General features: G+C 35.4%; 1 protein-coding gene across 5 annotated transcripts in view; it reads left to right on the top strand.

Moving 5' to 3' along the window:
- The window catches only part of LOC125657202 (uncharacterized), a 45901-nt gene extending 43689 nt beyond the window's left edge, over positions 1–2212 (top strand). For all 5 annotated transcript variants that reach the window (XM_056144370.1, XM_056144368.1, XM_056144369.1 and 2 more), the window contains 2 exons: positions 1040–1258; positions 2105–2212. In XM_056144370.1, the coding sequence (XP_056000345.1) occupies positions 1040–1258; positions 2105–2115 (230 nt within the window). In that variant the 3' untranslated portion in view covers positions 2116–2212. The remainder of the gene's footprint in view (positions 1–1039; positions 1259–2104) is intronic.
- The last annotated feature ends 13706 nt before the right edge of the window (positions 2213–15918 follow it).

Genomic DNA, 15918 nt, shown 5'->3' with positions numbered 1-15918 from the left:
TAGATAGGAGGGCAAACATGGAGCGGGCACCTGGACACATCAGAGGTGGGAAAAGGTGCCTAGGAGGAGTAAACATCCCCTGTCGACCGATCACACCCACCATGTGCCATATATCCTGATCATATAAACGGAGTTATCCGCAGTCAAAATCAGTGTGCCAAGAATGGTCTAACAAATGGTATGAAACACATCAGACAGCATCTATGAAATCAACAGCATCTAAATGTATGACTGTTTAACATTTTACATGATCAGTCCTTACAATGAATTAAAGACATCATGTACAGCTGCTCCTTAATTGAGAATTGAACTTCGAAATATTTTTAAAGTGATGAGTCATCTAAAAATATTTTGTTAAACAGCCTTTGATTTTACACACTGATATTTTGAGGTTCTTTGAAATTAATATTCTTCTAGCTTCCCCATCGTCAATTTTCTAAATTTATGTACAATCATCAATTGCATATAGCGTTTGATTTTAAGTTTGATTCGAGCATGCTGTAGATATGATTTTTTTAAATCGAGACAGTCAATCGACAAAACATCGATATTACAGGGCTTTCAGTAGTCTCGTTTGAAATCAGCATTTCGCAAATTCTATGGTGGTTAAAACGATCTAATCTAAGAATGCAACTTTTCTTTGTGTCTGACAACTGCTTTCTGGTGTGTTTTATACCTATTTCGACTAAGGATTACTCTATTTATTTGATCAATGAAAGGTGAAAATAACGAACGGTGATTAATGTCAAAATTCCTATAAAGAATACAAGTTAACGAGCTGGGCAAACATAAACTCCTGAACATACCTTAGGTGGGATGAGGTGCCTAGGAGGGGTAAGTTTATCTGATCAATATTGAGGGTTCACGACAGATGTGACCTGTCACGAGAGGTAGCTTACACCACCTAGGCGGAAGATCTCGTCTGTTGTGAGTCTAGGGATCCGTGTTTGCCCCACTCTCAATTTTGAATTCGTTATAGGAGTTATTGCATTCATCACTAATGTTCTTTATCTTCACATTTTCATGTAATTCATTTCAGATTGTGTTAAGACAGCTGATGGTCGTAATTATAACGGCAAGTGGAATAAAACTCACAGTGGCAGGACATGTCAATCTTGGTCTTCTCTATATCCACATAAACATAGATTTACTTACCTCCCTCACAACTACTGTCGTAACCCCGATGGAGAACCTCAGATCTGGTGCTACACGACGGATCCCAAAAAACGCTGGGAGTTATGTGGTCTTCCTATGTGCAGTAAATATTTTGTTCAAGAGTTATCATAATGATTTATAGGAATGGGAAATAATTGTTGAACTTCGGTATCTCGAACACTAATATCTCGAATACCATGGATATGTCGAAGTCCGAAACACTTATTCTTTAAGTATTCTACCCTCAATATATCGAATTCTCTGATACTTTGAAGTTTTGTCTCGGTCCAATCGGCTTCGAGATAACGAGTTTTTAACTGTACAATAGGTTATAAGTACAGAGACTTATCTCGGATACTTATTTTTCACTTGTTTCAGTGAGAAAGAGAAGTATCTTGATTTCTTGTTGGGTCAGAATTTTGTTGACATCATGTACAGATTACCATCCCAGTCTCTCAAACAGAGATAACAGACAAAAAGAGGCAAAAGTCTCTCTCACTGGATAATGTCCAAAGGTTACGTACAAAGCGATTGAAGGAAACAAATATTGAAAACAACACATATAGAACATATTTTTTTTATTTTTCTGTTTCATATTTGCTAGGTATATAACAGATAGGAAGAGATATATCACTGTTATTGTCAGAATCCCAAGGTCAAAGGTCTTTATTTTCAAAAGATTCCTTCAGAGCAGCTGTGTTAAGAAAGAATTAAAGCTGATTCCGTGGTGAAAATTATACACGGACAAGATCACTGTCAATTTCTTCATGCTCGTTGCATTCTATAATGCAAACTATATCATTACAAGTAAGCATTTAGTAGTTCCTTGGTCATGGTAAATTGGTCATTGATGAACATTCAACCACTGGGAACACGTCTCTAGTTTTGTGTATTTGTCATGGAACAATGTTTTCCCCTACATATTAATCCTCTATATTATATTTTGTAGATCGTGGTTAGAGACGCCTCTTGGGGTCTTCCTCCACAACATTGTTTTCAAGTCGCGAGCTACTTGTATATTTATCTCTAATAAACCGGTTGATAACTACTCAACACACTTGATGTCTTTGTCTTCATTCTTTACAATATTTAGTATGGAACTCCTTTATATTCGAATGAGTAAAATGAAGACGAAGTAAATGAGTGAATCAAAGAAGAAATGTTGTAAATACAATAGAAATATTATACAATGTACACATATTGCTACATCCCATGTATGAAAGGTGAAGATAACGAACAGTGATCAATCTCATAACTCCTACAAGCGATACAAAATAGATAGTTGGGCAAACATGGACCCCTGGACACACCAGAGGTGGAGTAAGCATTCCCTGTCGACCGGTCACACCCGCCTTGAGCCCTATATCCTGATCAGGTAAACGAAGTTATCCGCAGTCAAAATCAGTGTACCAAGAACGACTTAACAATCGGTATGAAACACGTCAGACAGCATTTGACCCAATGATAGGATGTATTGACGAACTAGATCGTTATAACGACCATAACATTTGTATGTAAAATTGAAATATACCCATTTACGTTTAAGACGAAGGGCGTGTTGATTAGACTTTTCTCATATGACAATGGTAAATGTTTAATGATGCGGTACTGTAAGGGGACAGCCACGCATACAACGGTGTTCAAGTATTTCATAAGATGTGAATTCCTGAAGTTACTTTTTAAGGCAAACATCAAACGTCATTTCTTCAAAATCATGCTTCAGTTTCAAACAGTATCCCACTCAATAGCGTGGATGGATATGAGTTACCGCACATAAACTGGATACCTAAACTTCACAAAAACCCTTACAAAAAAAGATGCATTGCTGGATCGAGCAAATAGTCTACAAAACCCCTTTCTTTGCTCCTCAAGAAAATCTTACACTCTCTCACCGTATCGGATGCGGAGTTACAAGCATAGACAATATTTACCATTCACGGGCATGTGTCAGGTGACTGGAAAAAGAGAGATATGTTTGTGAGGTATTACTAAAGACACAAAATGTATTTTAATTGTTTGTTGTTGTGGTTATAATGTTCTATAATGGTTGACAGAAATAAGTCAGATAGCAAATTCTAATGTGCATTATTTTTTAAATGCACTAGCAAACTAATATCAAGACATATATGTAAAATAAAATGATGGTTTGGTTGCAATTCACAAAGGTCTATGGCCTTCAACTCCACATTTAGATACATCGGCGACGTTTTGTCCATTAACGATACTCCTTTTCATTCATATTTCGATTCTGTGTCCCAGTCAGAATTTCGCAAATTCTATGATTGTTAGAAGAATCTAGTTTGTCAATACAACCTATCATTGGGTCAAATGCTGTCTGACGTGTTTCATACCGATTATTAGATCGTTCTTGGCACACTGATGTTGACTACGGACAAATCCGTTTATATGATCAAGAAGTATAGGGCTCACGGCTTCTGGGACCGGTCGACAGGGAATGCTAACTCTCCCTAGACACCTGGTCCCACATCTGGTGTGTCCAGGGGTCCGTGTATTGCTTATAGGAGTTGTGTGATTGATCACTGTTCGTTATCTTCACTTTGCATGCTGAAAAAATCTTTGTTTTGTATCTTGAAATTTAAAGTCTGATTAACAGCAAGTCTGATTTAAAATGGCTATGTTAAGGGGAAATTGTTGAGAAAATTATTATATATTTTTCAATATTATTTCTGTGGGGTGGGGGGGTTGAAAACCTATTCATTTGTTAAGTTCATAAATCTTTATTTCTGGTGGCAACCAGTAAAAGGGAATAAAATTTGAAAAGCCTTTTGCAGTATGTTTACAACATACTGTCACAGTCGATGGGAGAATGAAGGAAATGGGTACAAAATGACAAAGCCAGGAGGAGGTGCACCCGCAGGCAGTAGCTTGATATTTCTTATAATAAATCATGATGATTTCAAAATACATATGCATTTGTATGAAATGCATGTATATGAAACGTCGGATTCTGAGCATGACTTTCCGTTCTTTCTGTATTTTCTGCTTTCCTTGTTCATAAGCTCTTTGATTTTACAAAATCCTGAACTCCTTTAAATATATCATGACATGGAATATTTTCTGTGTTCCATTCCGCTGCCCGTTTTAGCAACACCCCAAATACATAATAGAGTTGTCTTTAGACTTACTGCATATCAATGATAATTTCTAACCGAATTCTAATCATATACTCCGTGGCAGATTTCAAGGGGCACACCAGGCGGCTTTTCAAATTTAAGGTAATTCATAGTATCTTGTTCAGAAAAAAAAAACGATAAAAGAAATAATATTTTTTCCACTCTAGGAAAAATAAATGACAAGATGTTTTACTTGAAAATACGGATGTATATTTAATTGCTGTTATAAAATTTAGAAATTCATTTCAAAATTAAGGATTATCTCCCTCATGCATAGCTTTTATCCTTAGACGAATTTGACTCCACTTTTTTTGGCACACTGTTTTTCCCTATAATAGCTCTAAAACTTCAGTGTTATTTCGGATTTCAAACATTTCGGTTGAGCATCACTGAAGAGACATTATTTGTCGAAATGCGCATCTGGTGCATCAAAATTGGTACCGTATAAGTTTGACATTATTGAGTTACTTTCTTTGGGATAACACATATATATATATATATATATATATATATATATATATATATATATATAGTTTAAACTTAACATTTGTGTCATTTTTTAAATTTCACATCATTAGAAATGGCAGAAAATATTAAAAATGACTACATAGGAGATATATTCCAAACCCTATTAAATCTGTAAACTCCAGGAGCTTCCATTGGGATGAAAGATGAAGATAACGAACAGTGATCAATTTTATGTCGAATCGACATATGATTAAAAATTATTATTGTTAATAGATAATTCGTCGTCGATATATCTAAATGCTGAAATACCCAGATTAAGAACAATCAGGTATGGGATTAAATCTTTCAGATATGAGACAGCAAAGCTCTGGTACTGTTTGCCAAATAATGTCAGAATTTTTTCACCATACAGTCAGTTTTCAAAGTATATCCTAACTTGGTGTGGGGAAGTAAATGTAGCTCATCCAGACTCCAGCCTCACTTGCCTATATCTTAAATTGTTATTGTTACACGTTAAATTTTACTTTTCCAACTGTGTTAGTGCTGTGTATCTTATCCCTGATTCTTACGTATGTATTTGTGTAACAGTCCCTATATATCTATGCATGTTATCTTTCCCATCTGCATTAGTGCTGTGTATCTTACCCCTTCTTATCCCCGATTCTTCCCCTTGTATCTGTGAACCGAACTGTGCAATCATGATAATAAAAAAATGGTATCTCAGGTCCCTGTGAAAGTTACCACATATAAATGAAATTCTCTTCCCTGTTGATGTGATCTTTCGGGTTGACTGATACATTTTAAGCAGTTCATCGGTTAACATCAAACATGGTTTGGAGAAGTTGGCTAGCTGAGAAAGTTGAAAGCAGCACGACGTTTGACCTCTTATTTTATCTATAACTGTTTAGGTGCGAGTACTTATAATAATAGAAAAGAATTGAATAGTATACCATATTATATGAATACAATTCGGTAAGATATATGTACATGTATCATTAATTATTATTGATATGCAGTGAGTCAAAAGATAACATATTTAGGGTGTTGGTAAAACGAGGAATTGAAAACCGTTAAACGTAAAATATTTTATGCAACAATATCAGGAGGAGGTCAGCATTTTGTAAAATCAAACGTCTTATGAACAAGGGAAGCAGAAATTACAAAGAGAACGGGAAGACATGCTCAGAATCCACCATTTGATATACTTCCTACAAATACACAATATCCATATATTGATCACATATTTACCCCTTTATCCAGTGGATATCACTCATACGATAAATTATTCGTATCCCACAGTAGGTGTTCCCACACCGCGTTACGTAATGTAATCAGGGTGACAGAATTGCTCAAAAATTGATGGAAGTGGCAATGACGTTCTTGTTGTTAAATTCTTCAAAATTTGAAAACAATGAATTTATATGTGAAGTATTTAGTTAATATCGAGAGACCATACCTGTCATTTTCATTATCTGGTCTAGCTATCGTCTCGAAAAAGTGAAACAGCAGGAGCTCGGCGTTGCTTACACCTCCTAATCATGTTTTATATCGATCGTAAAATATCCTCAATGATTAAGGAAACAAAAATACATTTTAAAAAAACACATTAGATGGCATTAACTGAAATAATTTTTTTTAAAACCCAAAATGATGATGTTTTATTGACCCCCACCACCTTGTCTTAACTGATCATGTTTTAGCGTGTAAATCCTTCTGAGTGTTAGAAACCCCGACAGTTCAAACTAGGAAGCGAACACATAACGATCATTCATCACATATTTACCCCCTTTATCTATTGGATATCAACTTTCCAACTCCATGCAACAAATGAGCCCGGGATATACCGGATACACCACATTCAACTACACACAAAACGATTCCATCACTTTTTTAAAATTGATTGATAGTATATTGTTTATAGTTCAACTCGATAATGTTTTGCTCATATAGAGACGTTACCATTGCCGGTGAAGGGCTGCAAAATTTAGGCTTATGTTCAGCGCTTATGGCCTTTGAGCAGGGGGGGATCTTTATCGTGCCACACCTGCTGTGATAAGGAACCTCGGTTTTTGTGGGTTCATCCGAAGGACCGCCCCATTTACTCGCCTCTCACCTCAGGGTACTGAGGACCGGAATCCCACGGAAAAATACAGATATAAGAAACTCAAGGACAATAAACAATAAACCCTCCATGACCCTCCATGTCATAGAAAACATCAAAATTCTCTGAATGATGATGTACATGGCGGAAAGACCGTGCGTCATCTATGACCAATATTCAGATGACTGACATACTAGTATTCATGAATAATCACATAATTTCATGGTAAAACGTTCTAAAATGTAAATGCTTTTCTCATCTAAAAACGATGTTTTGTGAATAATTCAATATTCATTTTTATTTATATTTCCCAATGAACTATTTGTAGCAGCGTAATGTTAACGTTACGGATGTAGTTCGGATTTAGGTAAACAAAACAGAATACTGGGTCAGTGTTATTGATAGGTCTGTTAGGATAAAATATGTGATAAAAAGAATCGTCAATGTTTTGTGGTTGGATATGATTATTATCCAACTCGTGCGTTTTCTATCCCCCGCGAAAGCTCGGGGAAAGAAAACACACAACTCATGGATTAATAATCGTATCAAGCCACAAACTATGGGAGATCATATATGTATACAGACATTTGTCTTTAGAGCAAAAAATATCGAAACATGTATTTATGTCCAACGCCGGCGACTCCACTCCTCCTTTAATGTGTTTCCCCTGACCTCCGACCTGTGAGACTGTTCTAAAATTTCTGGATCCGAAATTAATTGCACATGGTATTTATAATCTAATCGAATTCGGATATGTAGTTTGTGCTTACTCACACCCCCACCCCCTTCCAACTTTTGAAACTTTGTATCAGTCAACCTGAAAGCCTACATCAAAGGGGAGGCGAATTCTATTTAAATGTAGTAACTTTCACAGGGGCCTGATGTACCTTTTTTAATTATCATAATTCAAAGAGCTCGGTTATAGAATCTGTTTTGCTTCGTTTCGGAAGGTTTCGTTTCGTTGGGTTTCGTTTCGTTTCGGTGAATTTCGTTTCGTTCCTTTAGATTTCGTTTCGTTTCAATTTTGTTTCCTATTTTACAGTTGTAAACTACTCAGATATCTAATACAAGCACAGAGTTCTTTAAGATATTTATGAAAAACCTGAAATTTCAGGATACCAGGAATCAAAAGGTACAAGTAGCTGACTTCCTTAAGCGTGATATCTGGAAATTTATTACATGTCAAGATAACTAATATCACTCTTCTTCCCTTTGATAATTGTAAATTAGTCAGATATCTAATACAAACTCAGAGTTCCTTAAAATATTTTCTAAAAACTTTAATTTTCAGGTTATCTGCAATCAAAAGGTATAAGTAGCTGACTTCCTTAAGGGTGATATCTCAAAATTAATGGCATATCAAGATACCTAATACCATTCCACTTCACATGGATAGTTGTAAATTAGTCAGATATCTAATACAAACAAGGAGTTCTTTAAGATATTTATGAAAAACTTGAAATTTCAGGTTACCTGCAATCAAAAGCTATAAGTAGCTGACTTCGTTAAGTATGATATCCGAAAATTGTTGGCATACCAAGATACCTAATATCACACCTCTTCACATGGGTAGTTGTAAACTACTCAGATATCTAATACAAATACAGAGTTCTTTAAGATATTTATGAAAAACTTGAAATTTCAGGTTACCAGGAATCAAAAGGTATAAGTAACTGACTTCCTTAAGCGTGATATCTGGAAATTTATGGCATGCCAAGATACCTAATATCACTCTTCTTCACTTTGGTAATTGTAAATTAGTCAGATATCTAATACAAACTCAGAGTGCCTTAAGATATTTGCGAAAAACTTGAAATTTCAGTTTACCTGCCATCAAAAGGTATATGTAGCTGACTTCCTTAAGCGTGATATTTGAAAATTGATTACATATCACGATACCCAATATCACTACTCGCCATACGTATCGTTGTAAGTTAATTAAGTAAATATATGATATAAACACGGAGTTCCTTAAGGTATTCACACGGATCTTGAAATTTCATTGTACCGATAATCCAAATGTATAACTGATTTCCTAAAGAGCGATATCTGAAAATTCGTGGCGTACCAAAACACCATCTATCACTTCTTGCCATATGTATAGTCGTAAATTCGTCAGATATCTAATACAAACATAAAGTTTCTTACGCTATTCACACTTATGTTGAAATTTCAGGGCAACTCGAATCAAATTGTAAAAGTAGCAGATATCTCAAAATGGATGGTATATCAAATGAATGAAGGTCTGAATTCAATCCGTATCACTTTTAAAGTAAACACTCAGTTGAAAAAGTTTATTCGTATTTTGCATTGCAACGTTATGTAATTGGGGATAATTGAGCATGAAATTTCATACGACTCCTCATCCTCTTTAGAAATCTGATAGATAATAATTTCCAAACGCATTAACCTTTATCTGGTAGCGTGCTATCAGTAATTATAACTTTTATATTTTGTAGTAACTGGCTACGAGTAGCTAACTTTTCTTACTTTTAGTAGCTGGCTACTAGTAACTGGCTACTAATAGCTAACTTTTCCTGGTTCAAGTAGCTGGTTACTAGTAGTCAACTTTTCTCTATTTAAGTAGCCAGTTACTAGTAGCTGGTTACTAGTAGCCAACTTTACCGATCTAACGGGGTTATCCATAGTTAAAATCAGTGTGCCAAGAACGGTCTAACAATCGGTATGAAACTCGTCAGACAGCATTTGACCCTATGATAGGTTAATGTACTGGCAAACTAGCTTGTTATAACGACTGTAGAATTTGCGAAGTGCTGACTTTAAACGAGACTTTTGAAACCCCTGCACCATCAATTTGTTTGTCAGGAGCAGTTGGTGTGTTGTCTTGGATGATAATCAACTTGCCTTTGAATAATGTTGTCTATTCAGTTTTTCTCTTATCCCCGACTGGAGATCTCCGATCCCACTGTCTTGAGAAATATCAAATTATTCTCATGTGCGAAATCGGATTTGACGCCGCTTTTCTCCTTGGAAATTTATATCAATAACAGGTCATATTGAGCAATGAAGTTACATGTAGTTCATTCATTGATTCAAAGTCAGAACTTTACCCACCCACCCCATACACACACGCTACAGAGTTTCACATGTATCTATATTTCCGAATCGAACCTCTCTGGAATGAATGTCTTAAAATATCGTTCGAGATTCCTTCGACACTTTAATTTCATGCCTTTTGTAAAATCGTTGTTAATCAACCGAGTATTTACTTTCGTTAGTATTTCCCTTTGTTGTCACCGTTTTTAAAAATTAGTTATGTGTGATTGAGGAGGCACACGGACTCAAGGAGGGGGTGCCCCATTTGTTTTTCCAACGATCATTTTCAGTTAGTTTCTTATCAACATTAAGATACATTGTTTGACCCCCCCCCCCCCCCCCCCACACACACACACACACCTGTTTCAGAATACGTAGTGGCGAATGTGAAGAAAGTAATCTTTAATTTATTATTATTCTTTATTGCTGAAGACATACGTCTTATGGCATACATGTTTACAAAAATAATAAACAAGTTAACAATTGTATAGTATGGCATGGCATGACATTATATGGTATGTTACACAATACTGATGTGAATTTATAGACAGAGAATGCTACATAAGTAAATCATTACGTAAATTAAAGGCACAGTAAAGATATTTCCCCAAATTACACAACTCTTTGAAATTTTTTACACTTAATAATTGTATAAGTTTAAAAACAGATGGGTTTTTCCAATAATACTTCTTGATATATTTCCTGCGTAATTCAATAAAGTAAGGGCATTTTAAAATGAAATGAAATTCATCCTCAATATCTAAATTACAAAGTTTACAATAGCGGTTATTTCTTGCTACATTAAAATGACGTAATTTATGAAATGAACCCACGTGTAGATACACGAACGCTACCACCACCACCACCATCACGATTTCAGAAATTGCAGTGTCGGAAAAATAAGGTAGTTTTAGTCACAGGGGCTTGTCTTCCTGATTGTGGAAAATTAAAAAAAAAAAAAAAAAAAAGCAAATATGAATCCTCTTGACCCCCCCCCCCCCCTTGCAGTAGTTTTGAAAGATGCCGACACGTTTCGGCAATTAATATAACGTTTAAATTATACCCCCGCTAGTACTCTCTCTCTCTCTCTCTCTCTCTCTCTCTCTCTCTCTCACATGACGATGGTCGATTTTGCGTAAATTTCACATACAAAATAACATTTTTTTTATTCTTTCATATAATGCTATTATTCTCTTTTATATAAGTATTCACACGACACTATCATTATCTGCTATCCCAGAAACTGTTATGTGAGGCAGTTGGGTTATTTTATTTATCATGTTGTTAATTTAAATCTTGTCTGTAATCAGTATTTCATATATAATTATATAGATATGTGCAGTGCAGAAGTGTGAACTCTGTCAGTATTACCGGTAGTACTTCTAAATGATTGTTATTTATTTTCATTGTTATAATTAATTGCCTGTTAACATGTACATGCCAACCCCCCGAGGGCCCTTGATTGGTGAATAAACTATAAACATATTATATTAGCCTGGAACCCGAGGCCTTCCGATGTTCAAAGCATGTATAGTAGCATGGCCCATTTTTGGCGTGCAGGCACACAAATGAAGTCGGAGAGGGTCGCGTAAATTTACTCATCGTCACGTTAAAAAAAGTCAAACAGTAACACACACACTCATGGATGCCATCGTATTACATCCGACATCTATGTCGAATGCGCGAGACATTCGAGGAGTTCCGACTAGTGTGGAGATTGAACTCGGTTTGAAACCCGTCCCAAATTATGACTGTGGTATCCTAAAAAGTATTTTTGGAGGTGAAAATTTGATTATGTGTTTTTGGAAACTTAAAACCTAGCGTTCAATGAGTTCTATATTTGTCACAGTGTGAGAACTTCGCTTCTGTCGCTAAAATTTCAACGAGGACGCAAAGGTTTGTTTTCATTTTTGGTTATGTGTTTAACTATACATGTACATGGATATAATTAATTGAAAAATGCCTTTTTGATAATAAAAAAAAAAAAAAAAAAAAAATTAATGTGCACAACGTTTAACCCCCCCCCCCCCCCCCCCCCCTCTTTTAACATTTAGATACAATATACCATAAAATGTACATGTAGTTTCTTCACAGCACACGTCAAATGCGAAATTGAAATATCACGGCACACATTTAACGACTGTAGCATTTTGAGGTTTGAATTTTTGCCTTAAAAGTAGCACTTAAAGCATCTTAAATAGGAAAAGGAAAAATTTGAACTAGTTTGCATAATCAACTTGGGGGGAAAAAACCATTGGAAATTGCACTGATATTAACCTCGCAATAAATAAGGTTTTATAAAAACTACTTAAGATAAAGGAGAAGTTTGAGGATAAAGAGTGACCGACGGACGGACGGGCGGAACTTTAGAAAGTGAGGGTATAACAATATCCACACGCACATCATTCACATTCATGAGGAAATGCCAATCATTTAAACATTGGAAATGTAAATATTTCAAAATATCATTGAGAAATCTCTGGTATAATGTATGTTAGTTTATACAAATACATGTACATGTTTCCAAAAAATAGAGATCTATACATTTAATTGTTTACTGATACAAATGAATTATAATTCAATACACTATTTCCACAGTTGAGTTCCTTGCCCACTTTCTTTGGCCAAAAAAAAATATGTGTTGGTTTCCACTTTCACCTCAAATTTTTTAAGGGTCGGTAGGTAGGTAGATTTTTTTTTTTTTCGGATTCTATAGGTTGAATAATTTTCTAATGATTTAGTATTCTACTATGCATAAAATAAAGTGATTATTTAGTAATCAAATAAAAGTTACAATATTTATTTATTTATTTATTCACCAATCAAGGGCCCTCAGGGGGCATATACAAATTAACAATTAAACATTATAACTACATGATACAATTTACACGAGTACCATATACACGTTAAGGATTTCTACATTGACATAGGTATTCAATTCTCATCACAATACTGATTGGAAATGTACTGTACAATAAGTGTGCTATATGGGAAGTAAAGTAAAACAATATTATAAAATGTTGTCACAAATACAGGGGATACCAAGGGACGGTGCCTTTGCCAAGTCGATCAGACTGGCAGTCTTGTACCCCAAGTATTCGAGACAGCTAGCTTATTTATAGATGTGTTTATTTGAAAGCGACAAGGAGTAAATTAAACATACAAGTATAGTTATACAACCCTTAGTATTCTATATCCCTGTTTTTAAAATCATTTTGCTGATTTGTTTGAGTATTTGTCATGAGCCAGATATGATGAATCAATACATTTCTTCAATTTACTGTAAACAAAAACTGTTTCTGTGTTTTGGAATCTTGACATTTGCAAAATCTGTGAGAATGGAAAAAAATGTGTTGGGGTTGGCAGAAATTTTTAGGGTAGATTGGGAAAGTGGAAACCAACATGTTTTTTGGCCTTTTGGGGAAACCCTCAAAACCAAATTTTGACATTTCTTTGAATTCTTTTGCAGTTTGTAATCATAAAGGGGGGAAAAAAACCAATATGATTTTATTAATACAAGCCTAGATGACTGACAGCATACACAATCTTTAATCAACCGCGAAAACTTCGAGAAGTAATCCAAACTACTGGTGGATTCGACTTGATGACAATCTTGAATGCTATTTCATACTACTTTGAAGAAGAAGAAAAACCATATACTTTATGAAGGTAACCAATGCAAAGGCCACGTTCACATTTTTATAATTACCTGTACATTAGCGTATGTAAACATCATACTCAGTTTTCACTTCTCCTTTGACTTCTCTCAAACTCAGCATCTAACACGGTGTACATATACATATCGAACGAGCATTTACGTGGTTAATCCTGAGCAAGCTGATTAAATCAGTTCCTTGATCCGCTCCTCCCTTCTTCTTTTTTTTTTCTTTCTTTTTTGGTCGCTTCACGAGAAATAATAAAGGGGTCCATGGGCCACATCGCTCACCTGAGTCACCTTGGCCCATATTTAAAGATTTTCTCTACATATTCGCATGTAAAACTTTGATCCCTATTGTGGCCCCAACATACCCCCGTGGTGGTGGTGGTGGGGGGGGGGGGTCCTATTAATATTATACAAACTTGAATCTGTACTATGTCATAGAGTTTTCATGTAAAGGTACATTTTTCTGGCCCAATGGTTCTTGAGAAGATTTTTTAAAATTTCACTACATGTTTGTATGTAAAACTTTTATCCCCTCTATTGTTACCCAGTCCTACCCCCGGGGCCATGATGTGGCCAAATGGTTCTTGAGAAGAAGATTCTTAAAGATTTCCCTCATATATTTCTATCTAAAACTTTGATCCACTATTGTGACCCCATCTTATCCCAAGGGGCCATGATTTTTACAAAATTAAATCTTTACTATGTCAGGAAGTTTTCATGTAAATATAAACTTTTCTGGCCCATTGGTTCTTAAGAAGATTTTTAAATATTCCCCTGTATATGTGTATGTAAAACTTTGACCCCATTATATCAGAAAGCTTTCATGTAAATTATGTAAACGTTTCTGGCTCAGTGATTCTTGTGACGAAGATTTTTAAAATCTCTCCCTATATATTCCCGTGTAAATCTGAGATCCCCATATTGTGGACTTACCCTACTCCCGGGGGCCATGGTTTTAACAAACTTGAATCTGCACTATGTCAGGATGCTTTTATGCAATTATTAACTTTTCTGGTCAAATGGTTCTTGATAAGATTTTAAAAGATTTCCCCTATATATTTGTATGTAAAACTTTGATCCCCTATTATGGCCCGATCCTACCCCTAGGGGCCATGATTTTAACAAACTTGAACCTGCACTATGTCAGGATGCTTTCATATAAATTTGTACTTCCCTTGCCCAGTGGTTTACATGTAAATCTTTTATCCCATATTGTGGCCCCATCGTACCATCGGGGGTCATGGTTTTAACAAACTTGAATCCGCACTATGTCAGGAAGATTTCGTTTGAATTTCAGCTCATCTGGCCCAGTGGCTCTTGAGAAGATTTTTAAAAGACCTCACTCTATTTTTGCATTGTTGTTATTATCTCCCTATTGAAGGGGTCATGGCATTTTATTTGAACAAACTTGAATTCCCTTTACTCAAGGATGCTTGGCGCCAAGTTTGGTTGAAATTGGCCCAGTGGTTCTGAAAAAGATGAAAATGTGAAAAGTTTACGACGACGACGCCAATGACGACGGACAACGGACTTTCGATCAGAAAAGCTGACTTGAGCCTTCGACTCAGGTGAGCTAAGAAGGAGCGGATCAATGGGCCGATTTTAATCAGAAAAAAAGAGGAGCGAATCGAGGATCTGATTTTAATCAGTCTGACTTCAGAGGGACTATAGTACATGTTGCACTATTTCAGTTGGAAGATTAGTATGTAGCAAGAAAACAATAACATTGCGAATAGTTAACTTTTTAGAGATCGGTTCATACACTGTACATGCAGAACCAAATCGCGATACGTTTAAGTTAATTACAAAAGTAGAGGAATGATAACTGCCTCCATCAACTCCGAGTTTTAAGTGCCTATCTTGATGCATCCCCATATTTTGGTACTGTCATACGTTATGGCCTTTTTTTCTTGCAAATAAAACAACAATAGGCATTACAGAAGTAAATCTTTCCTAGGAATCAATAAATGCAATTCAAAGTATGGTTTGAAACAATATTTTAAACATACGTTTCTTTCATTTTTGAAATATACACGAGGGTGTGAACTGTGATGTTTTACGCCTGCATACTTCATAACGCGCGTTAATATGGTACCAATGCTGTAAAAAGAATATCATTAATAAATGTAAAATTCATCCACTAATGCAATTTCTTTTCTTTTATCATTAGTGGACGAAACTGCATATTTTCCAATTTCAATCTTTATCATGAAATTTAATGTACAATTCGTCTGTCCTCTAATGAAAAAGGTTTTTCAATAGCGAACGATTTTTCATTAAAGGTTATGATGGTGCATCATTAATTATATAATTTTTTTTGCATTAACGAACGCAATTGC

This window comes from Ostrea edulis, chromosome 7 (genome assembly GCF_947568905.1).
Source record: "Ostrea edulis chromosome 7, xbOstEdul1.1, whole genome shotgun sequence".
NCBI lineage: Eukaryota > Metazoa > Mollusca > Bivalvia > Ostreida > Ostreidae > Ostrea > Ostrea edulis.
This window is presented reverse-complemented; position numbering and strand designations above follow the sequence as displayed.